The sequence below is a fragment of the Acipenser ruthenus genome, chromosome 10 (genome assembly GCF_902713425.1).
Source record: "Acipenser ruthenus chromosome 10, fAciRut3.2 maternal haplotype, whole genome shotgun sequence".
Lineage (NCBI taxonomy): Eukaryota > Metazoa > Chordata > Actinopteri > Acipenseriformes > Acipenseridae > Acipenser > Acipenser ruthenus.
In genome coordinates this window covers 3287811-3314496 of record NC_081198.1, presented here as the reverse complement: position 1 = coordinate 3314496, position 26686 = coordinate 3287811, and the positions used below count along the sequence as shown (strand labels likewise).

Sequence of the window (26686 nt, the reverse complement as noted above, 5' to 3'; positions counted from 1 at the left end):
AGTAAGGTTTTACATATTATTTATTTTTCAATGTGTTATTTCTTTTTTGGGGCAAGGTGGAAGATCTTGAGCCTAATAGTTTTGAGGTGTTTTACTGCACATGCATTTTAAAAACTAACATGTACTGTAAATGATTAAGTGCAATCACTGACTTTATGAATTGGAAGGTCAAATTACTCACTGTTTACAACCTTTCCCAATAGTTACAACTAACTTCATAACTACACTGTACGTCATTTACCAAAGAAAGAAAAAACAGGACACCACTGAATAAATACGAGAAATATGTCTGACACCGCTTGCCCCATTTCGTAAGTGTGACTCAGTTTTGCTTACTTCACAGATTGACACAAAACATGTACGTAGGTAGAGCCATCACAACATGCCATCACTGCATGGAGTCATCAGCTGTTAGGCTTCTTGGCATGATTACTGTCGTAATAAACATCTACACTTCCTGCCAGGAAACCTGCTCAGAACACCCGTCTTCCATCTCTTAACTGATAAACTGATAATACTTAACTGATAAACTGGAAGTATGTTGATTTGTTTCCACCACATATGTTTTAAGTAATAACTTGATGGTGAATCTTACATATACTTATACAATTCTACAGTATATAAACATGTGTGCAATGCTTATTTTGGTAATTTCCAAATTCCCAGGAGTCAGTTCAACATCATTCCAAGCAATACATTTCAAACATACATGTTATTAATGAATCTCATCCAGTGCTCATTTCACAGCTTCATTTCTTATCACAGAAAACAATCTAAGCAATGATTCAGAGACCACTGTACAAAATGAGTTCTATTAGCACTTCTGTTTTTACAGGCTCCAAAAAGCAATACTCACATTTCTGCTTGCTTTGTGTAAGGAAGGCATTCTCTGAAATGTGGAGCTCCTAACTCAAACTTGCACTGACAAAGCCTTGTTTCAGTAATCTCTCCGTCTTAAACTTCAACAAAGGAAACACTAGGAAGTTAACCAAGGGGAAGACACACTCCTAAAAAAAAAAGTTACTCAACAGCACAGTCATCGCTGATTCCTTCAATTACTTTTCCCCCTACAACGTAAAGCAGTGAGCTTCCAACAGCTTCTAAAAAGTCCCTGGCAAAGTTCAGCACAATGAGGCATGGTTACAGTGAGGTGATAGACAGACACTCCCCTTGATGTTAGTTCAAATGACTAATTTACTATCTCCATGCTGGTTTTTTCCCCCCGAAATCCATGTTCGCTCATTTAAAGAACAAACACTAAATAAAATGAAGTATTATATAGGCCATTGTAAAAATGGTGAAAAAACAAACAAAAAACTGTTACACCTAAAATAGTGTAAGCATATTCTAGATTTCTGTTTCAAAACAAACTAACATACAGTGTAGTCCCCTGCACAGGACGTTTCACAAAACAAGCACAAACGTTTCAGCTACTATAGAAGTTGAGCTTACCTGCTTCCACAACTTTATGACAGAGGAAATGTTTACTTCCTTCTGAAACCAACAAAGTTCCATTTCGTTTGCCTTTAGAACACCAGTACGTGGTTCAAGATCTTGCTTTTAAACACTTTTCAAAGTGTGGCTCTCCTTATGATTCGTAAAAAAAATCTGACGGAAATTCAGAAATGTGATAGTGCTAATGACTCGCATGCACTTACATGCTACACTTATAACATGCCTGTCTGAACCTCCCCTGTGAGTCGTGGCTTTAACCTGCCCTGTTTACAGGAAATATTACTCTTTACGTACTGTATCGCCCCAGGTGGGGCTCCACTACACGTTTTGGGAAAGAGAAAAGTCTGATATGTCATAAACCTTGTTTTGTGTTTTGGGGCTCTTTTAGCAAACATAAAAACACGATGACACATCAGGAAGACACAGTTTCCTATCGCCAAACAAACAAACGTGGAGGTCATACTAAAAGAAAAGACATATCATTATTGCTTTTTTGTTGTGGTTTTTCAGTAATACCTGGGTGAGAAGCAGTACAGTAACTCTGACTAACCTTAAATTACCTTGACGAATGAAAGACATGGGGGCCCTATTCTTCAATTCCAGTTTAATTAAATCCTATTTTTTTGGAAGGAGAAAACTGTACATGACTGCATAGTGTAGTTCTGAGGACTGGGAATGAAGTACAATGCATGTATGGAGGAAGCGAGAGCCTTGGGTGAAATCATTTCTCCTTTAACCTAACCGATTAGAGACAGTTTGTGAGACAAAACTGAGCCAGATTCTCCACCTCTGTGGAAAAACAAAATCTCAGAATTACTTTTCATAACGCCGTATTCAACATGATAAAAAAAAAAAATGGTATTGCTTTAATTAATTAGTTACATTATTCAAATCAACTAATGCACTAGCAACACCGACCACAGGACTTCCAGAACACACAGTGTTTAAACCCATCAGGTTGATTAGATAGCTGTACGGAGATTGTATTAATTGTTCTAGTGGCTATACACTGGTCGATCTACCAAATCAACAAACAAACAGAAACTCTGGCTATTCAACTCAAACACAATAATGCAGCTTGTTTGGTTTAAACTGGGTTTAACACATTTGAGATTTAAATTAACAACACAGATACATAACAGATAAATAAAGGTGAGCCCTGTACATTTTACATGAATTCATATATCCAACAGAAAACAATATTGGATTCTACAGTAACAATGTCTTACTTAGAAACATACAATTAAATAAAAGGTCTGTAAATCTCAGAACTTCAGACCTTGTACAAGGATTAATAAAAGACACAGTACTGGTTTTTAATATTTCATCTCATTGCTTAATTAGTAACATCCATGTGATGTAATTTATATACACGGAAGTCCCTGCAAGACAACTTGCTAGGAAAGCCTGTTTGCTCACGGGGTCAATGTGCTTCAGTACACGGTCCTTAATATAATCCTGCTGTAAATGATTTGCGATCTTTTGTTCTCCCCTATGACGTTGGTAACTTTAAAAAAAAATCAAGTTTGAAAGGGTTTCCCTGTTATTGGTGCCATTGTAGTCTGAACAGGGATCAGGAAGGAGACAGGAAATTGAAGTCACACTTTTGACAGCTGTGGCTTGCCTGCTCGCAGTCAGGCATGAACTTCTCAGCTGTGGTCTTGCCAAGCCAGGAACTTGGCAAAAGTGTGGAACAGGAAGATCAGTAACTGTTTGTACAGTCGCCACACTCCCAATCATGGCTGTTTTTTGTTTTTTCTATCACTTCCAAATGCACTAAAGGCCAAGCATCCTGTTGTCCAATGGGGTAGCAGAATGTTTTTCAGAATAAATGTGCTAAAACTGCAGTGAAATAAGAATGCACAATACAGCATGAAATAGTGAAAGACAAGGTCAGTGATCTAGCATTGCTTTATCCAAAGAGCTTTTTAAGAAAAAAAAAAAAAGGTTATTGGAATTTGATTATTTAATTTGTACCAATATTCTAAAATGTAGAACTTGAATAAGAACTTGAATAGGCAGATATTATAAAGTATCTTTGTGGATTGTGCATAGCCGTAGATTACCAGAAGTAGGCACATGTTAGATTACTTCCTTTAATTTGCTTAAAGAAAGAAAAACTCAAGAACTTTCACCCCATCCAGAACCACTTCAGAGATGATGTCTAGTGCCACCCTGAACACAGAGGCATTCAGAAAAACGTAGTGAGCTGCACTTGTGTTACGCTATGATTTATATGACATAGGAGTCAAACAGTCATGAAAATATATAAAGAACTGGCTTCTGAAAAGTGTGGCTCGTGCAATTCAGGGCTTTTGAACTTTCTGCCTATCAATCAATCAATTAAAAAAAAAGAGAAATGTGTTACTAAAAATCATATGTAAAACCTAGAAAATCTAAATCTCCTCCATATTATATTTCCTCATTGGTCCTTCCCCACTCCCAAGAAAGCACTTTTTTTTTTTTTTTACATTAGTGAGTACATCAAACAGTACAGTGGAATTAAATTCCTTACCTTATTGGATGCCATCTCGCTGACGGACCGATAAGTCTGTATTGCTTCAAGCTGGTCTAAACACCAGTCCAATTCCTCCATGGTTTCCATAGCTAGTTTTTGATAAGATTCTTCTGCAAACAAACACATGGACATGTAATTAGGCTTGATTTGCTCCATGGTGTTCATGCTAGTGTCACTAGTGCAACTGAGACCCACACTGCTGAGGTTCGCACAGTGCTCCTTCATCGTGAGTTAAAACATATCACTTTCCACTCTGCTACTACAAAAATTTCAGTTTCTTTTTTTTTTTCAAACTTGGCAAGCCTGCCTCCTGGTTTCTATCAGCTTTGTCAACAGCAGCTTAACAGATCTTTCTTTCTGAGGAAGTTGGTGGGAGGACCCCTCCCTTTGTCAGCTTCATTACCATAACCTTATGGTTATGAGGAGGAAAAGCAAACAGTTTCCTAAAGGGCATGACGCCTTTCTTCTGAAGTCAGAAGTCTACAGTATATTGTAGCTTGCTGTACAGTTACAAACAAGCTAAGACACCGCTCTGGAGCGAAAGACAAATAGCAGAAGAATCTTGCACTTTGGGTTTTTATTTTTTATGGACAGTCAGCTCTCATTTTCAGAAGGTACGTGCAAAACTTTTCATAACATCCCTTCTTGAAACTGCTGCCCAGACAGCTTCACAAGAGGGAAAACAGTTTTCATTTGCGTGCTAAATAAGACACCCCCCCCCCCCCCCTCAGATCCAGCCACAATCAAAGGATATCTGTGTTTGCAGTGAACAACTTAATTCCCTGGCTGGAGATAGAGAGAATCATGCTCTTGCTCATTTGCCAAGCAAATCAAAACCTCCCCTTCAGTTTGGTCTGAGCCAAAGTATGCTAAAACCCTGGATTGGATTCACAGGCAGCATAAGCCCCTTTCACACTGCCATGCTCTACTCGGGTCAGAACCTACCCGGGTCAGGACCCGGTGTCATGTGGGTCGGCTACACGATTTCACACTGCTTTTGATAAAGCAGGGTTGACCTGGGTGACAGACGCAAGTACACAATGCACGTATCAATACCCCAGAAGCAGCTTGTTACAGACGCTTCCATCCAAGCTTCTCTGGATTGAACCGTCGGCCCAAATGTTGATTAGAGCAAATGTTTCTTCATCCCTGCTGCAATCTGGCTCATGGTGTGTCTCAAGCAACAAAAATATGGCTAAACAGAAACGTTTCTTAAGGAAGTGAAACCTTCACGCAGGCATGGCCGTTTGCTATTTTGTCGGCTCACGAACGGCCGTCATGCATTTTGTCTTGCTCAACCCGGGTCAAAGCGTGTCGACCCACTTCCCGAGATGGGTCATTGCGACCCGGGTTAACCCGTGTACGACCCAGGTAGGTGGTTTCACACTACACAGGACTGTGACCAGGGTAGCCAGAACCCGGGTCGGGACCTGGGTAGGAGTGCCAGTGTGAAAGGAGCTATAGATTATTGAAGGGGTTAGACACTCTCAACACTTCCAAAATATTGCATTTACGATTGATTTTTGCAGGAAGCCCACTGTGATGAAGAACTTATTCTGGCAATTGATTTACTTTGCTACACAATAAATTGCTTCCAGAGTACCAAATACTTAATATGAATAAATTATACATTAGATTAAACCGAAAAGTTTTCATTTTTCGTGCAATGACCACTTCAGTCACTGTGTGCACACATGTACCATGTTTCCTATCTATGAATATCTATTTTTATAATGCATGTATGTTTGTTTTTTCAAAAAGTTATGGTAGGACAACTTCTCGAACTCCACTGAGTTCACACTTAAAATTTCTAAAAACGTAATCACAAATGTGTGACCGGAAGGGGATGTATTCACTCATTCATACATACAAACATACCAGCTTACCAAAAAAAGTTTGAAATTACCACTAAAACATTATGCACATGAAACAAACTATTCCAGTGGAATTCCAGTAGCCTGCCTATGGTCTGTTTTAATCTTTAGGATCATTTTTTTCATACACTTTTTTCTACATGATAATTTGCTAGCCTTTACATCACACACGCACATCCTCTACTTCTCTTCACATGAAACACATATTTCATAGCTGGTAAGCCACACACACGTAGAAGGGTGTTTCCAGAGCCACACCATACATGGCAGGCAGTGATGTGCCGAGTAGCAGTTCTCAATAGGGAGGCCATACGAGCCAGGAAATTAATACCAACTTCTTTTACCACTGAAACATGAGATGTACTATTGGACACTGGAAGCGACAACCAAGCACAGCAGTAAGGGACATAGTGGATACTGGACGGGTACAAGATATCGCAGCATCTGTAGATAACAATACAATAGCACATGGATTGTGTCTGTATCATTTTAGCCAATAACATAAGTCAGTCCATTTGTTTCTTATCTCAAACAGCTGCAATAGCATAGCTAATTACCACAAACCTTCAGTCCCCCAGTGCAATAGTTCAATAAACCAGTGAGACTACAATTGTATAGGGTAATTATTATTATTATTATTATTATTATTAGTTTTTTTAGCAGATGCCTTTATCCAAGGCGACTTACAAAGACTAGGGTGTGTGAACTATGCATCAGCTGCAGAGTCACTTACAACTACGTCTCACCCGAAAGACGGAGCACAAGGAGGTGAAGTGACTTGCTCAGGGTCACACAATGAGTCAGTGGCTGAGATGGGATTTGAACCGGGGACCTCCTGGTTACAAGCCCTTTTCTTTAACCACTGGACCACACAGCCTCCTGCGTAATACAGTGGCCACTGAGAATTACCACTATAAGGGCTTTTGTTCCTTGAAGTCAGATGACTATCAGTATTTTGTATTTACTGCTCTCGGATTGCTAGTTCAATCTATCCCTGAAGGAATAGTTACTTTTTCCAGGGTTGCACCACCTCATATTCTTACTAAAAATGAAACTTATCCTGGTAAAAACAAAACAGCTGGAAACATAATAGGAAGTACATGCTTGTAGTTTTGTATACTGTAAGCACTGGATAGTCTAATTCCATTCCTTGGCAAGCTACTGGTATCAACACAATCTACAGTAAATGTATGTCGCTCGGTTTAAATTACATTATAACTAGCCATTCTGTTTTCAGGTTTCTCCCCAGGAATGGAAAAATAAAACTTGCCTATTACGTACCTTACTATTATCTATTATTATTAGCTATTATCACCTTACAGTAAAATAATACGACAAAAAATGGACAATGATAATACCTGAAAATAATCTTCATATTTTTAATAAATCAGCAGTTGCAAATATAGTATTAGGCGGTGGATTGCGCAGATCGTCGGTTTATTTTGACCCCCTGCTTTCATTGGCACTATTTTTGCTTTGAAAATAATTGGTTATTTTTTTAATCAGTCATTTTTAACGTTTTAGCCTCTCGAAGTGCTTAACACAGAAAACCCGCCCCTTCAACTCTCTGATTGGTTAAATGTTGTGTCAAGACGTAACCCAGCTGTCACGTGGTTCCAAGATTTTTTTTTTCACCCAGCAACACGCAGCTGATCTAGTCTGCTAGAAGCGCGATCCATCCTTATTGTTAAAGGCACAGTAGCATCTGCAAGACAGGTGGATTGGGTTTTTTCTGGCTGAAAAGGTCTGGGGAGAACCCTGGTTTTCTTCAATTTCAGCAATAGTTCATGTTAGCACTGGTTGCTGTTAGCCAAAGAGCATGTGAAGGGGACCAACCTAAGCCCAAAGGCCAAATATGACTCAATGTCTAGTTCAGTTCTAGGTGTGCTGTCTCAGAGGTCATTCAAGCACTAATGTGAAAGTGCAAGTAATTAATTGCCACCAACATTATTTTTACCTTGCATTCAAGTTGAGTTTAATAAGAGGTTTACTGTTGCTACTGTGTCTGAACTGCTGTGAATGAACTGTTGGTTATATGCAAGAAGCCAGACGTGATCCTATTACCTTGCCATCAAGTGCTACAGAAAGGGTCCGTCTTTGTATTATTATTATTAATAATAATAATAATAATAATAATAGATAAAATCTGGAAATGTCATTAGCAGTGTTCTGTAATAATATTTTGTAACATTAAAAACAGCTTTGTTTTTTTGCCCCGATTTGAACTGTGTGGATGCGTATGAATAGATCTCAATGGTAGTATTGTTTTTATGAACTGTATTTGCCTTGACTGAACCTATTAATATAGATTTACGAAGCTTTTGCCTTATGTGAACCACATAGGCAGAGCAGAGTCGGTTATGGAAATCTGTAGTAAAAGTTATATACCAATCATATTTCTTTAAATTATTAGGAATCATTTTGTAAGGTAGGGGGAGTGAGATGACGTGGGGGGGGACTGGGGGTTACTATAAAGGCAGGACTAGAAGTGGAAACAATTTTCTTTTGGCAGCACAAGAGACTGAAGTTCTCAATCTGCTCGTCCCTCACTCAATGACTATTTATTTTTGCTTAATCCACTGTGAACCATCCACTAATAGAGAGGATATACTGTATGTTCATTTGTGGGGGGATGTAGATAATGGCTGACATCACTTCTTCTTTCAAAAGTAATAGGGTAATTGTGAAGTTGTATGACCAATCCCATATATTGGTTTCTAATCCTATACTGCATGTGTAGCACAGGGTAATAGGCGTATACAATGAACCCTCCTAGCAAGACCTCTTACTGTGAATAACAAAGTTAGAACACAGGCTTCAAAACCAATCTGGAGTTTTCCTAGTTGAATGTGTTGAACGTGAATACTGCCTTCTCAGTGGAATCTAACCAATTCCTTTCTAAAAGGAGAACATTCTTTTTTCGTTTAACAATCTTCCGGATGGGCTGTTTCTCACGTATTATATTCTGGAGAGGTTAATCTATGCAAAGTATCAAAAACAAGAGAAGAATCAAGCTGTTGCTCTTGCATTGCAGTTTGTAGTTTTTTTGGCAGGGGAATAGTGCTGGGAGGGTCAGCCGTCTGCATAATGACTGTACTGACGTCAATAGCATAATTCAAATAGTTACTAGCATGCATGCTTCCAGCTTTCTGGGGCCATGTTTGCAGATCACACGGAAAATGTGAGATGGATCCGCATTCTGCTGGAATGAACCACCATTTTTCAAATGCTTAAGCAGAGACAGAGTGGCTAGCAGCTGAAACTGGATGTTCATTGAACTTCTAGATAATTCAAATTGTGAATAAGTTTGCTTAAGGAGGAGTTGTCAAGGCCTAGAACTTCTTTTTTGTATCCTATTTTAACTACAGATGTTATCCTTTATGCAAAATAACTGCTGCATTAGAAATATTTCCACACTCCGTCTTCATCTTCACAGTTTTGTCCAGTATATGAACCAGGCTATTAAGATAATAATCCTCCCGTTCAAGTTCATTTTTAGTGTGTGCAGATGCACTGCCTCCTTTACTTTGTAAAACAGGTTACACCTGTAATATCACATCTTTTGAACCTAGTCGCCGGGAAATTCCCTTTCAATGCCGAGAATATGACGTTCAATCATGTTTCCATGTGAAAGAATGGCTTACTGACGTTGGTCAATTTCAAATGCATGTAGCAGATGGGAAGCACATCTTGGTTGCATTCAAATACAACAGTATTAGTAAATAGGCATAGTATCAGTGATTTCCCATGCTTACATGGGATGCACATTAACAGTTCTTCCATATATTATACCCTCTGCATCTTCTCCATGTTGTAACAAACTCTCATAAAGAGAGAATAGAGGTGCCTGCATATTGTGACATACAGCAGCCATTCACATCTGCCAAATTCAGATCGGTCTGTGATACTGAAAATCAGATACTGTTCTGTGAATAACATGCCTGTTGCACCGTGCTGTAGTTCAAGACAGGAATAAAACATAGAACAAACCCCTTTCAAAGAATATGGAAAATCCCATAGTCAAATCTGGGAACCAGGAACATAAGGATGTCTTTCAACACACATTATATTATGGTTCCAATTTTATTCACACATGTTCCAAAATAGAAATTGGGAAAGATACAAGTCAGGAATCCAAGCTATAACTACTGTATCGGTAGTTCTTTCACATCAGCAGTGACTCTGGGGTCAAAGCACGTTACTGTCTGCAAAACAAGTCCGTCGTAACAAAGAAGCTTAATGACACTGAAAGGGTTGGGGCAATTTCACTCCCCAGGGGAAATGACCTCGGAAGTGCGATATTTTCTGTTAACCAGCATTGGAATGGGAAGAGAAGGTACAAAAGGTTTGGGCCAAAGAATGACAGGTTATCAGAACCCCTGTAATGCAAATCCTTTGGTTGCAGGCAAAACAAAATCTAGACTGACATGTTGCTGGGATGGAGGCCATGTTTACTGGGTGTAAATTAGTGTGATTCAAGACTTTTCTCTCTGGGAACTGCATCGGCTGAGTGGATCACTTGGGGATTCATCTAATGACAGGGTGTGGTGGGAAACGTTGGCCGAACAGTCCAGTACTAGAAAGATCTGTCACTGAAACCTCCACATATCAGTGATCGGGAAACAAATGAGGTCTGAGGTTGAACTGAAGCGGTCATATCAATATCCATTACCCAGCATGGTCCAATTAGTGGCTGCAATGTCCTAACTTATGAAGAAAGGGTTTGTAAATCTGTAGCCTAATATCAAGAAAGGCAAGTCGCAAATATATATTTTTCATTTACTCCTTTTCTTTTGAGATTTAACTGAAAGAATATTCTGATTCAGTGCTGTGGGGGGGGGGGGGGGGAAGAAATTAACTTTAGTTCAGTTGCTTCTACAAACACACATATTACAGTAAGCTGTGTACATTTCAAATGTTTTAAAACAACAACTTTCTCTCTGCAAAACTTGATCAGGAGAAGCAAGCCTTGCATTTATAAAGTTATGCAGTGCTATGTTGCAGATAGCAGGCAATCACAAAAATATGTGTCTCTTGAAACAGGCTTGTAATGGACCACAAAGGTAAGGAGACTCATGTTTATCTGAAGGAAGCCACGAGCACGATTATTGAGTGTAGCTTCATCGCTGGTTATGCTATGACTAGCTGACTGACTCAGAAGCTTTAGTCTTTTAATCATGTCTGTCCTTTACTCAGTGTGACTCAGGCAGGGCAAGTTACCTGCTCGTCACACCCAACTTTAACATTGGGTATGAGGGAGTGTACTGCATTCCAACAAACCAGCCTGTATCCTGTATTATGTAACATATTTACAAAAAATGGGTTGGGTTTTCAAAGAAAGGGGAGGGGGGGAACAATTTACAATTCTAAAAAAATGGATAAAACAATTTCAGACTGCTCACAAGCAGCATTTAAAAAGGTACCACATAACAAAAAAAAAAACTACTGAATGATAACTGTGTGCAATCATTTGATACCAACAACACATACAGTGCCTAAAAATATCAGTTATCTTTTAATACAGATGTTTTGTTTTATTATACTTTAAGGCCACAATAAAGATAATGAAGCCATCATTCTAACTGAATCCTAGTCTGCCACATGTAACAGGGACCCTGTACCGTCACTGGCTTCTTGGACGAATGGAAAGAGCCACACCCCCTGCCTGTGACACTGTGCCAGCTGAGTTTGTTTACAGGGAATCGTAGCCAAGGATTGGCTGGCTGCGGTTCCGTGATCGGCTGGTGGGCATGTCCCAGTGCAGCATGTCGCTATAAAAGGCAGCTGCTGACACAACCGTGGGCTGATTAGCCCGAACATACTGCCCTTTGTGACGGAGAACGATGGATCCCAGAATAAAGAGAAAACAAAGCTTGCAAGTAATGAAAACGTCTATGGCCACCGCGTGTGTATAGCACTTTAGTATTTAGTTACAGGATTTAATATCGCATCCAAGTTCGGTAAACAGAGGTTGTGTTGGGTTTCTGCAGCGGTACCTCCCATAGTAGAGGGGCCGACTATAAGCAGCTTTTATTTTGTAGCTTTGTATTGCCACTGTGTTTTGCATTTCAGGATTTCTTTTGTTTGCACTCTAGCTTGTGTAGATGTGCCCGTGCATTGTATCATCACCAGTACAGTCATGTGAATTTCCTTTGCACTGCCCGCCCTAGGAGTTACCGTGCTGGTGCTCTAGTGGCAGCCATTTCTAAATATTTATAAATAAATCTTGGGGACTTGTGTGGCGTTGCAAAGTCAATTTCTGTGTCTCTCCCACAACCTCCCCTCCCCTCGTCAGTCACCTTAAGTAAAAAAAAAAACTTTCTTCTTTTAAATGGTACAGCAGTCTTACATCCAGCAGGTTACTTGATTACGGCACAAAATTACTAAACTTAATGTATGTCTAGTCTTTCGTCTTTCTCCTTAGCGATGCACTTTGAATTAACAAACTACAATAATGCTCTTATGAACAAATTCCTAATAATTGTTTTGGAGGAAACCTGGTAATTGGATTTTCCCATGACGTCCCAGGTGATGATGTTTTTGTTTTTCTTTGGATAATCCATGGGATTCTTTCTGCATTACATAGTGTATAACAGTTTACTGTGGAACAAACGCGTCACATTTCAGAGGAAGATAGAGGCCTTCCAGCTGTGCAAGGGAAGGGATTTTCCTTTTTGCAATTAAACCATGTCAAACATTTTTATTAATGTGTTTTCTTAATAAACAGTTTTCCCTGTATTTCCCTTGCATGACGTATGCAGTTGTACGTCCTTTTCTTTTTTTTTTTCAAAATTTTTTTTGTAATTCCATAACAGCTCAGTGTTTTGTCAGTGATTTTCAATTGTATCTTGTCTTAAAAGCGGAGAATTATAAGTAAGAACATTTAAATTAAACAATACAGACTTAATAGCCATTAGTTAGATTTGCCACTGCATAGATTATTAAACTCAAGCCCTCTGAGCTGTGTGGGGTATTGCTGCGGTGGGGGGAATTGGACATTCTAAATTTGGGAGAAAATCGGGGGTAAAATAATTGGGCACTTTTAAATTAAATTAATAAAAATTCACAGCAGCAATTTAAATGACAGGATATGATAATCCATGTCATTACATTGTAATTACAGTACAAAAGGGTCCTACTCTTGGTAGCTACTGATTACTTACATGGGGGTGACTGTGTGAATAATCATTTATATTCATATATGATTGAATGGTAGCAGTGTGGGCAGCAGTGTGGAGTAGTGGTTAGGGCTCTGGTCTCTTGACCGGAGGGTTGTGGGTTCAATCCCAGGTGGGGGACACTGCTACTGTACCCTTGAGCAAGGTACTTTACCTAGATTGCTCCGGTAAAATATCCAACTGTATAAATGGGAAATTGTATGTAAAAATAAGGGCGTCTAAGAAATAAATAATAATTTAAATAAATCAATAAATAGTAGCTTATTCCATTTATGATCCTTGCTGGTTGCAGCAACTACATTTGCAAACATCATTAATACACCGGTGTACGGTGATTTTTTATTTTTTTTGTGAATGTGCATTTCCCATTCCTGAGCTTTCTGGTTCCTGGCCAAGCAGTAATCCCATGGTCATCAAGAAGGCTGAAGTGGTCAAACCAGCTACAGGCGTTAATAATCAAGGCACAGACACTCCAGACACTCGGGAGACACGGCACAGGATATGTTACAACACACAGGCATGAACTCTGCCTGAAGAGCACGTGGCTGACCGACTTCTCAAGCTTTTTAATTTATTGAACAGTGTGGTCATTATATCCAGTATGAAACAAGCACAAGCAAACTCTGTCTCACACACAGAGAGGCATTCTAGAAATGATCATACCCTATATGTATTTCACATCACAGGCTGCAAAAAAACACACAATGAAGCAACCTTTACAAAGTCTACCCGAAGCCATAATTACTAGTACAGTATTTCAAGTTAGATTTCAAAATCTCAAATTTTTCAAAATGTCAGTTTTTCGTGAAGTATATGGGGAAAACAGCAAAGCGGTGTGTAATTCAATATGTTAGCGTAACATTATTCATCGGGTTTAACTCAACTTTATGAAGCAAAATTGGTTAATTCTATAGGGTGATACTAAACTTTTGGCCATAGCTGTACAATAAAAGAAACATGTAAAATGAAGGGATGTGTACTCACAGAGATGAAAAAAAAAAAAAAGGCCACAAGCATGACCTTAAACCGTGGTTCAAACCTCTGGACAATGCTATTACCAAACATGTACATTTTCTAAATTGCCTTTAGAAAAACAACTACTGTTTCTCCACAATGACAGAAAAACAGGAAAAGCCTGCAGTGTTTTCCTGTCCATACACTTTGTCTGGCTGACACCTGAGGACAAAGCACTGGACCCAAAAGGAAAGAATTCCTTTCCTTTACTTATTGTCTTCATTATGAAAGAATTCCTTTCCTTTACTTATTGTCTTCATTAACTGAGAGAAAGAAGGGAGTCTTTAGTTACTTCATAATGTGACTTTTTAATTTCCGTTTAATGAAAGACAAGTTTTTCTTCTGATCGTTTTGAAAGCTTTTCCAAGAGGAACTTGTGTAAAAGTTAAATGAGATCAAACAGTCTTGTTGTGTGAACAAACCTCCCCTTAGTGGCTGTGGACTGGTCTCTATCCAACGGCTGTTTTGCAAGATTAACTTTTCAAAACCGCAGTTGCTTTAAAGTGTATTTTTTGCTCCACTGTCTATCCCTATGTAGATATGTATCAAAAATGACTTCCATAAAAACGTCCATTGTACAATTTATAAGCAAACTCTCAGAAGCATTTTGTTTAGCTGCTTGAACCTGTTTTGGAGGAGAGGGTGTTTTTTTTTGCTTTTACCTGATCTAAGCGATCGTTTTACTCAGCAGGATGCAACAGTCTGTCCATCTGTGTTTAGAGGAAGTCCACAAAACCCACATGCTGCCGCGATGACGTCAATTCAGAGTGATGCTTCTCTGCATCAAGGTCTGACAGCGCCAGCTGACGGGAAAAGGAATCTCGTACGTAAGGCTTGTTTTTTAACTATGCAGAAATGTATAAAAGCTCCATTATAGTTACTATGACGTCTGCTGCGGTTCTAGTTTTATTTTATCGAGGGCTAGGCGCTATGCTGATAATCGGTTTTCTTTTGTGCCACATGTTTTCAAATGAGAAACACTTGGTGACAGTCCATGTGGAATGGCACTTACTTCAACGATATTTTAATTTAATTCAGTTTCTGGTATATACAACAAAACTAAATGTACAATGGATAACAACTACGTTTCATTTAACTGTTCAATAACACAGCTATGGTCATAATTACTGTATTGAATTATAATGAACACAATTCATAAGGTATGTTCTTGAATTCAAATACTGTAGGATGAAATCGTTATTATTTTAACACTGTTTTCTTTGTCTTTAGTGTGACGTCTTGAAATAGAATTTCTATATAAAACACAGTGCCACACATACAACCTAAATAATTATTAATAATTTTTGTTTTTGTTTTAGCACCAAACACAGACCCAATCCAGTCTGTTCTGGATTTGCCTTAAATATACACAGAGTCTGTTTACACTGTACACACACATAACTAACAAACACCGCACGCGGATATATCTGCTTTCTGTGGGGCTCTAGAGGTTCAAGTATACAAATGTTTTCCTTTTAAAATAAGAACTTGATTTTCAGTCTGACAAACATTTTGCAATTTGGGTGTTTGACAGCAAGACCATTTCCTAATGCCTAGTTTTCCACAGTGAAGACATAATAAAAGCACTCGCTGGCTAGATGCTATATTTGCAATTATGAAGAAAAGTGAGTAACTGTATTTGACAGATTTGGGTGCGGTTACAAGTTCAAGTGTGTGGCAAGTCACGTACTACCACACAAACTTCAACGCGGCATTCAAAGGCACCAGTAACGGGTGAGTGGAAGGACCTGGGTAAGGGCATCTGCTAATAAATAAATAAAACTACAGAGCTTTAAATATTAGGCATCTGTTTCCCAAAAACACATAAAATGCCTGACGGCCATGTTTTGAGCAGAACAGCCCAGTGGAAAACCCATTACAGGGATACAGAATACAGTATCCTCACGGTTATCATAACCAAAAAAAAACCTTCAACCTAACGTACCCTGAACTCTATGAAAAATAGAAAGAGGGAAATGTCGCAGTGGATTGGTTTGTGTTTTACTGTATTTCAAATTGTAATTATCGTTTCTTATTCAAAACTTCTTCTTGTACAGAAAACATCTGTGTAATGTAATGGTACAGAAACTTCATTTCAAGTAACATGGGACATGTTAGGCTTACTGTTTTTTTCTTGTTTTTTTTTTGTTTGTTTGTTTTTTGCAATTTAAAGTTCCATTGTCAAAAGCAGGATAATTCCTCTGCATCACAGGATACACAAAGATACAAAAAAAACATGCTGAAAAAAATGTATTCAAAATACACAAACCATGTGGTCCTGAGGAAGAGAATTATCCACCTTAACGTTGTTCATGTTCAGCAAAGTGCATTGCATTAGTAGACTTTTGGCTGAACAGTAACATGCTATAGTACGGCATTAATACAGTCCTTGCATTTATTTCTCAGGTTTTATTTTTTAAATGCGCACATCCCCCCGGTGCTTCACTGACATGCAGGTGATGGATTGGCCAGATGTTATAAACATCACACAGCTGTTATTGAATTTGTACATTTCTTTTTGGAAATCAGATCTGAGTTTTCAGCACATGGTCAAGAGAGACCCGTTTCAAAATGACACCCCCTGCCCTGCCCTGCCCTGCCCTGCCCTTCTCTCTCTTGTTTTATCACCAGAACTACTAGTGCTTGTTTCTGTTTGTTTTGTCTTAAATATACACTGTGTTTGTTTATATGGCCTCTGTGGTTTTAACAAAGATAAATCAGGGTCACTATAAATTTCTTAGAGAAACTATACTTCACGTTAAGCAAGTTTCATTCACACAACATGATCAGGCAACACACCCTATACCCCCAGGACTCCAGCAACAATGTCAAAAGCAATCTATTGTATAGGGTAGGAATCTCAGCTCATAACATACCTGGCAGGCTGACTCTGGTGATGGGAGGCTGGCTTGTTACCGGGGATCTCCTATGGAAACGAGAATTGAAATGAGCAGCTTGTCTCCAAGGCAGTACAACAAACCCCCATCCCAATACTGTATTAAACAGCTGCTCAAACAGGCACATTAGAGGCGCAAGTCAGTCTCCATCTAACAATGGCAGGGAATTAGGAAAGAGAACACCAAAAATGTATACACAGTGCATAACACTAGGTCTTCAAATGAAGGGCCTTTTTTGATTAGCTGGTTTTAATGATATGTTATATATGCATGTTTTGTTTGTTTGTGTCTGGCTTGTACAGAAATCTATGTCACCACTTCTCGGTGTCTCAATATGATCAGTGTCTCCAGCCTTGGAGGAAAAGGTATTCTGAATGTCATGTCTGTTCTGGTCAACCCAGTGAACACAAACAAGCTAAGTGTTTAAACCCCTGAAAATATTTAGAAGTAAATAACATTCTGCTTTTTTCTTGGCAGGAACAGGGCTGTTCTTAACATGAATAAAAGAAACATGAAATATACCTCGCCTGTGAGGACTATATGAGCATACCATATCCTAATAAAGGATGGAATGGAAGAAATGTCATATGTTTTACATGCCAGATACTGTCTGAGCTGATGAAACTCCTGTATGGTACAACCATATAGTGCAATCTTAACAATACATCTTGAGCTCTTTATACTTTTGAATATTAAAAAGAGTCTCTTTTTTGGGAGCATAAACTGTGTTGGACCAAAGCAAATGATCAATATTTTACAGCGATGCCTCCTGAGATTTTATTTTCTGAACATTATCCACCACCACTGCAGCAATGGATCCCATGACTTTGTACAAAACATAAGTGAATGCTGCACTCTAGTGGCAAATACATTGAACTGCAAAAATGCTTTTTTTTTTTTTTATTGGAAAACAGGTGAACGATGGTATTCATTAAATTATCTGTTCGATTGATTGTTAGGTTTCATTTTCAACTGAAAAACCTAAATAATATGCCGATATTAACAGAAAACGTTAGATCTGCAATAAACACTTCTGAAAATCATGGTTAGTATGTGTATTGTAATTAAAATCGTGCAGGTTCCAGGGACAATAGAATTCTTGTATGTATAGTGGGGAATAATTTCTCTTCAAACACTGCACACACTCCTTTTTTACAGTTTCTATTTTATTGTCATTCTAATGTAATATTAAATTGTATTAATACTTACTTGTTTGGAGCGCCATGTACATTTGTCAGAGCTGTGAAGTTGTTTCTTACACTTCTTAGGCTTGCAAGTACCTACAAATAAAGAAGCAAATGCTCTTCAATATTTTCTGATGCCAATTCTTTATATAATTTTTTATTTTATTTTATGAGTGTAAAAATGTGACTGTGTTTTATTTACCTGAGCAAAAGGTGTTACTATCAGGTCATCTCCATGTCTGCAAATAAAAGAAAGATGTATGGCTGTTAATTTAACAAGTGAGTAAATTCAGCAAACATTAAAGTGTGGTTCCTATTCGACATTCTAACCGTGGGAAAAGACGTCAAGTGAAAATAAAACTAACCACAAAACGTCAACACAAGATCTGGTAACTGTGCAGTTTCATTTTTAAAATACATCTTGGTCCGGATTGTGCTGCTCGGACAAAATTCTAAAAAAAAAAAATGAAAATGTTAAGGCTAGCCATTCTATAGTACAGTGTGTGCACAAAAGAAAAAACAAAGACTGGGACAAAAGCTCCATACTCAAGTGGGTCTGTTCCTGTCTCCCCTCAGGGATTCATATGCATAAACTTACAGTTCACTTGCAATTGAAGAATTCCTCGACATGGATTTGGGGGATAAGTCATAGTCGCTGTCAGAGCGGTACAGGAAAGACTCCCTGCGCTGGCTGTGCCCGGGGAAGTTGGTGTGCACGACGAGCCCTGAGCCTGGGCTGGCCTGGGGGTCCAGAGGACTGCGACTGGGCGAAGGGCCATGGCCATTCTCAACATCAAAGCTGAAAATACAGAGCAGAGGGAACAGGCAGGTTATGGAACTGAATACCCCTGTTGCTGTTGTACGGTCTCGCCAGCAACTGTTTGCACTGTGCTGTAGTTTTCATTGTAAACTTTTGGGGAAACCGTTAAAAAAAAGTCCAGTTTATTTTTTATTTATTCCACCAAACAACTCGGAAAATGTTTTGACATTTTGACGTTGCGTCATGTCTACTTTCCATTCCAAAGGAGTCTTGTAAACTATTTCGTTTGGGCAGTTACTGCTGCTGAAAAGGGATTTGTTTTTATCAAACTGAAATGGTGTGGGACCAGGGGCGATGGAAAAGCCCTTCAAAGAAGTGTGGTACTGCAGTTCAGAAGGACACTCTTTATAAAATGCCCAAGTACCAGAACTTTCCTTATTTATAAAGGTAATAAACAAGGCCCTCTATTTCTCAAGTCAATTTTGTATACAAGCACAGAGAGAACAAGAGGGCATACATGGAAACTGAGTAAAAGTAAGCTTAGAACAGAAGGTAGGAAGCATGGATTCCACTAGATTCTGTGCTTTTTAAATGAGTCCCCCCTAGTAAGGGAGAATGGTGTGCGAACAAGGGACGAGCCTTGAAGGACCCCATAGCTTTTTCTCGTTCCTATGACATCTTTATGTAATCATGGAGTATATTGCTACTTGCATGGAGGAAGCAGGATGCACATTCACACAGCATGTTTAACTGCAGAACACCATGCGCCACTGCTCAGAGGAAGGAATATTCGTATTCACAAGCTGATTTGAAAATGATTAGATCACCAGTCTACTCACAGACATTCTCTTCCAGTTAAATTAAACAGAGCTTTGTATGGAAATAAGTCATAAGAAAAATATACAGGAGCATATGCAAGGCCAGGCTATTTCAGTATCACAAGTCTGCTGTTTTTTCCTAGGCCTCTTAACTGGTTTGCAGTGTTAAAATGAATAAAAGAAACCCTGTTGCATGTAATCTTCCATACTCTACAAAGGGCTTTGCTTATTGCATTACTGTGTGGGGAGCTCTTACTAATAGAAAAGGTGCTGGAGGCGGTGTGCAGAGATTCAAATGATCCTGAAGGTCTATACGTACTGTATATCACAATTGGCCTCTCGGTCACTTACTAACAATGATCACTGTGACTTGATTTCCATTCCTGGATTACTATTGTCAGGAATCTTAATAAATTTTCACTAATCTTAATCAATTAGTTTTTGACAGTGGTTTTGCAAGGAACTTTGTAAAAATCACATATCCAAAATGTCATTTATAAAAACTATTACAGTGCACGATTGAAACTTGTATAGATTTGTAACAGATTACGCACATTGTATTAATACAGTATTGGACAGCAAATTATAAACGGCAGCAATAACATTTATAAATAGTTTATAGATCCTTTTTTTTTTTTAATGGGGTCACAATTGACCGAATTTACTGTTTTTTTGCATTCAGCTCTGTAAAGATTTTCCATGTACACGTCACACACACACACACACACACACACACACACACACCAAACAAGCTGTGACCTCTGTGTGCATGCACTCAATCCACAGTCTTAAAGGAGACTGTAAGAAAAACACACTGACTGTATGACGTCTGTGGCTGTGAGCACGGCTTGTAGTCTTCTTGGGGAAGTGTAAACATGGGGTTTCCCTCCAAAATGCACGACATATGAATCTTCTAATAATCTCAAACCTAAACATTTCTAAAGTTAAATGAAGTGTTTTAAATGTCAAGTGTTTTACCATCACAAACGAGGATGGTAAACGAAACAGAAAATGGTTGTCAGTCAATAAGTGTTATTTCAGACAAAGACAATACAGCTAAAAAAAACACTGAACGGCATTCGATTTTCCCTTTTCAGATTTTCAGCATGGAACCCTATCTCATAAGGGCAGCATTTTAACATCTCCCCTTAAAGTGTCAATTTACCCTTAAGCGGAGGAAACACAAAACCACTGTGGCTTGGAACTTGTTTTCAGTAGACTAGGTTTCAGGCCACTGCATGGCTCACTAGGGGAGACTTGGGGTTTCAGGGCAAAGTTAGGTCTCTCGGTCTCCTGGAACCAGGTTTCAAGCCACGGTTCCTGAAAAAGTTATTTTGTGTTGTGACGTTCAGTTTTAGAGCAACTCTGATGAATAAAACCTGAAACAAATAAGTTTTGCTGTGACCTCATGACCCACTAGGTGACTGACGGCTTTCTGTGAAATGATCCTGACCGCTTCTTGGTTAACAGAGCAGCTCATTAGACTGGTTAGTCTCGTGAAGATAATTAACTACTATAATTAGAGTGGGGGTCTATCTCAACCCTGAGGTCACTTCCTCAAAACCTGTGTGTGTTTCCTAAGCAATACTCCCAGTTTGAATAACACACTCACGCACCACACCCTGTGTTTTTAAAAAGGTTCTGTTTGTGTACATGTTCTCTCAAGTTAAGAACGAGGCAAAAAGCAATAAGATTTTGGTTCAGGAGTTTTGCTTTTTTTGGGAACATGAAGCACTTCCAAAATACAAGAGAGTACAGTCCCACAGATTGAAGGGGCTGCAACACACAAACAGACTTACTGATGAGGGTTTTTCTTGTCAAATATGACCCGACCTTAGAACCACTGCTCTACAGCAGATACATCTAGAAATGGAGTTTGACAGTATAGACAGTACAAATGGAAAGAGGAGCGTCTCCACTAAGGGTGCATTCACACTAACTTAGTTTGGCTGGTTCAGTTCATTTTGGAAGCAAAAGCTCCAAAAAAAAAAACACACACTCTGTCCCTTTCAGTTTGTTTTTATCAAACCGAACCAAGTCCTTCTCAAGAGGTGGTCTCAGTCCGTTGGGCAACAGGACTGGAGTTGGGTTCATTTTGATTCAGTGCAATGTGAAAAGCAAAAAAGTGTGGAGTCCTCTTTTGAAGTGAACGGAGTTCTTCTGCACCGAGGTGTATGAGAGTTCTTGTCCTCCTGAGTTGGTTTCAGAGTGAACTCACTTCGGTTTGTTTAGAAAGTAACAATATGTTCCAAGGTCTCCTGTATATAACCACGTGCTTCCAAGACCTTCCTCTATTGTTTTCCCCTCCACACCAATACACTTAGTAACCACATTCAGTCACAACATTTACTTCTGGCACGAATGACCTGCGCAATTACAAATAGTGTAAAAAGCAAACAGAAAGCTCAGCTAGCTGCACGTTGAGACAAATACAAGAATCAATAAAAAAAAAGATAAAATCAAATGTCAAATCGACACTGATATCAAAGTAGTTAATGGCCTCCAATCCTGACTGTTTGTGAACAGAGTGCAGTTTACAGAAACAGCAGATTATCTTGGTCATAATTATGTTCAGCATAAACCACCAGGGTCATTGAAATTTCAAACATCATCCAAGGTGGGTTACTGGGTACAAAGAGTCAGCGACTTGTATTGCTTTGCAGTTTGCATGAATAGTCTCCAAGCTTCATGAACAGGATATGCAGGGTTTTTTTTATTTATTTATTTTTTTACAGACAAAAATTAGATTTTTGCCTCAGTAAAAATCTATTCCTAGCTACACCCCTGCTTAATGAATATTGTGCACAAAACCCTGACCAACGGCTGAAGTCTATGCGGCAGGACAAAGCGTGCCGGTCTGCCTTGCCTTCCAGTGACTCTGAGTCCAGCTGTGCTGAAGCAGGAGAGGGCCGGACCTCAGACTCTGAATAATAAGTGCAAGTTAGTTCTGTTCAACTATCTGTAGTTTTGTTCTGTGCATATTATTTTTAGCTGTAAATTTATGCTATAAAAAAGTCTGTGTAATACACTTTTATATTCTGCGGTTTATTTGAGACCGTGTTTAAATGTGTGTAGGATCTTTATCTATACGTATAGCTCCACTGTGACCAGACATTATTTCAATTAGAATATTGGTAACTACATCATACTACAGTATACTGCTATTTGTGGATGTCACCTGTGTAAAGAAACATAAGCAAATACATGTATTTATTGTATGGAAAGCAATTGAACCAGCAGAGCTACTGAATTACATTCTCTGTGGTTTGGATAATGGACTGATTTTACTACCAAACTCGCAGATCAGACTTAAATGACCCAGGGGGCTAAGCAGCCACTGAAACTGTGCTGCAGACGCTGCTGGTAAAGCACATGCAGCTTTCAAAGGGACACGAGGAGAATTCAGCAGACTTTCATGCCTTTGATTTTTGGAGGCTTGGGTTTAATCAGGCTCAGATCAAGAGTGCAATGATTTTGAGGGTCCTTGGTCTACATCATGAAAAACACGACAGAATCCAACATAGTCGTCAGTCCCTGCATGACAAAGGAGGAGAATGGAATGGCAAGCAAGGGGGCTGTCGGGTCAGGGGAGAGCCACAGCCGCTCGCTTTTCACAAGCACCAAAATAACACTTCAAAAGAACAACATCATGGTGGTATACAGTATATACAAGAGAAATGCGGACACCAGAACCAAACCAAGCAGAACAAACTGCTGTTTTCCAGGAATCCAGCACTGAGTGCGAAACAAACCAAACATTCTCATCTCAAGAGACTGTGCTAGCTTTCATAAGGATTGTTGGATTATTTTATTTTGATGCGTAAAAAACAAAAACTACATATTCACAGCAGATATAAACGCATTGCATTTGTGCAGAACTTGAACCCGGTTTGTCCCATGATGCGATCCAGCTTACCAACAGCACATCTGGAAAACATCGTTTCTCATTGAAACTATCTGGAGATGACAGCCCACAGCAAGTTTTATGTTGGTGTTGTTTTACCATATGTCTGTGCAACGGATCTGGCAAGAGCATGAAAGAGGTCCCCAAAAGACCCGTCCTAGCATCCCTTCGCAAGTATGTTAGAGAACGCCACCTGAGGATGTTAAACCACACGCATATTAAAAGTATGAAATGTTTTCCCATAACATCTTTGAGCTGCACAGCTGCATCGGCCTCATTAATCTGTAAACCAGCGACCGCAGTATTTATTAGGTACAGGACTTTATTTATTTATTTAATTTTTCAAGGACGTAATTAGCCCCCTCCCCTGTGAATTGTGGGGGTGTTGTCTGTTCATAAGTCACACTTACGTCTTTATCCATATATTAACACTTTACATGGACATTCTTCAGCAAAATCGAATGAAAGTATTAGAATCTAGGATTAATCTTAAATAGCTGCCAATTTAATGAAAGTGCCAAATGGATATTTGTTGTGAAGCATGTTACAAGACATACAAGACATACTATACAAGACATGACGTTGGATAAGCTGAAACCTAGCTGGCAGTTTCATGAAATACATTACTGTACACTGTAGCTTCTTTATACCTTCCTTTTAAAAGCAGTGTACACTGTCATATGAACACATGTAATTGACTAAACTTTAAAATGGCTTCATAACTCATCCAAACATTACCCTTCTTACAGCTTCTAAGTAATTCCTTGTTTCATGTATTGAAAACGATCAACAAACACTGCAGATCATATTTCCTAGTTGCTACACTTAATGGCAGCACAGAACACACACACTCTATAGTACTGAAGGCATCAAAGTGTAGGTAAAAAATCAACAACTACTTTATTATAGAAAAATATATATTTGTATAGTAGTGTCCATCAATTAAACTGTTTTCCTCCAGACATTCTGCAGGAATAGTTTAGAAGTCCACCTATCATCACAAACCTGAGGCTGTTGGAGAGAGCTCTCCCGACCACATCTTCACTGAAGTCGAAATGCACTCTGCTTCGATGGCATGAAGGAGAGCGCCGATTCATTGCAGAACGAATTCTCTCGCAGGCATGGCAGAAACACAAAGTCTTGACTGGATACAAATGATCCTTTAACTCAACAACTACTTCCTTCTGAGAGCTGTTCCCTCTGAGCAGGAACACTCATGCATGAGGGTCCTCTGTGAGTTGTGGAACAGATTCTGTGGAATGGATTCCTTCGTCCACATATTTCGGCTGGTTATTCAAGTCAAAGGGCAAGGATAAGGTATCGGAATCCACTTTCCATGTGCTGTTTATATTTTAACCGGGCTCAAAAAAATTCTGAACCAAAGCCAGGCTTTCTGTTTATTTTTAACTAAGAGCAGAACATGTGTCTTGCAGACCTACAACTAACTTCCTCTTAAGTTCCTCCTGTACTTAGAGTCACCACTAAAAACTATCAGAAGAACAGGATTCTTGTGATATGCTTACAGTACGTACTAGACCGATTTATCAGACCAGTTCAAAACCACAAACGAATGCCATAAACTAAGCAATCTAAATGAATTTTGATTCTGCCGCTCTGGATTCACTTTTGTTTACTGCATGCATTTATCATTTTTCTAAAATTATTTTCCCCAGTTAATTGAATTGGGCTCAAAGTCATAACTAAATCTTTATTAATTCCATATGGGGTAAATAGCCTGCGCACAATAAACAGGTCACATAAAAAGGTTTAAATAACTACAGATCTGCTGTACAAATCAGTTCAACTTCATGTACAGAACTGTCTGAAATCAGGCCTTTGTATTCGTAGCTGTCATCATCATCTGTGTAGTCCATGGGCAGAAACTGAAACTGGGATTTGATTAGGAAACTATATTAAGCACTGCAGAATACTGTGTCTATCTGAAATGTATCCATGCAAACTGCTAATTTGCAATTCTTTACCTGCAGATCTGAGATTTGCATGGACTTAAGGCGTTTTACTGGCTTTGTTTAAGGATGAAGCCTAAACTCATTTAAAAAAAAAAAAGCCAAATATTTCAGAATACAATTATTGTTTTAATCTTATTAGATATCCAAGTTAACTAGTTAAGTTTTCACACTGTCAGAAACTGGCTTTTCAAAGCTGAAGTTACTGTTTCCAGCCCGTCACAAACCAAAGGGAGGGATTTGTAATGAACACACCTTTGTCAATACTGCGGCCTTACCTCTTACTTGCCAAGAAAATGTTTTCATAACCATTCAGTTCCTTACAGTATATTTTAATGATATGAAACTGTAGCAGACTAATACTTCCACCTTTAAACTCTGTAACAATCCTGCTGTGGATTTATTGACCAACTTCACAATATCACTAAATGCTGTAAAAAAAATTCTCAAGGCAATATGGTTCTATAATGAGATTAGGGGTCTTTACATTCTATAAACCACACCAAGGCAAACAATATTTTCAAAAATGTAGTACTAGAGGCGCAAAACAATTACATCCCAAATGTAACATAGGATAATTAATGTGTAGTAAAATGGATGCTAGGACACACTTAATAAATGCAGCAGTGTTTTGTGGGACTGTTTCAACAACTTAAACACACACAAGCACACACTGCTATTGCCAAGTTACTTTTTCCTCAGCTTGTTCCCAAGTTCTCTCTCTCTCTCCATCTGTCTCAATAAATTGTAGCATTGTAGAAAAACAAGTATGATATTTTTATGCAGGAGAAATCTCTTATCCCGGATGATAGCGTGTGGGTCAGATGTATGTTAATAGTCCCTTTGTCATTTTGACTGTAATGAGTTTTGACAGGGAATTTGCAGGGAATAGTCAGTATTAATGTACTTAGCCAGAAGCATTTGACAAAGGAATAGAACTGGGATTCCAAAATGTCTGATCAATACTAAACTCAGACAAAACTGCATGTTAAACAATCAATGACATCATTAGCAGAGGGGTCTATAAAAAGAGATTTAGTGCTGAAGGGAGCAGTTCCATGCTTCAGATAAGGATTCAGATTGCACCATTCGCTGAGATTATGGGCAGCAGTGTGGA

The 26686-nt window shown here is 38.8% G+C and overlaps 1 protein-coding gene across 4 annotated transcripts in view; it reads right to left on the bottom strand.

The window, feature by feature from the left end:
- The window catches only part of LOC117406665 (cAMP-specific 3',5'-cyclic phosphodiesterase 4B-like), a 100755-nt gene that overhangs the window by 13386 nt on the left and 60683 nt on the right, over positions 1 to 26686 (bottom strand). For 3 of the 4 annotated variants that reach the window (XM_059031521.1, XM_034010880.2, XM_034010901.3), the window contains 5 exons: positions 18719 to 18919; positions 18323 to 18359; positions 18146 to 18216; positions 16916 to 16965; positions 3971 to 4083 (listed from right to left, as the gene is read on the bottom strand). In XM_059031521.1, the coding sequence (XP_058887504.1) occupies positions 3971 to 4083; positions 16916 to 16965; positions 18146 to 18216; positions 18323 to 18359; positions 18719 to 18919 (472 nt within the window). Of the gene's footprint in view, positions 1 to 3970; positions 4084 to 16915; positions 16966 to 18145; positions 18217 to 18322; positions 18360 to 18718; positions 18920 to 24607; positions 24784 to 26686 lie in introns of those variants that run through there. The other variant, XM_034010913.2, reaches the window with a different exon arrangement.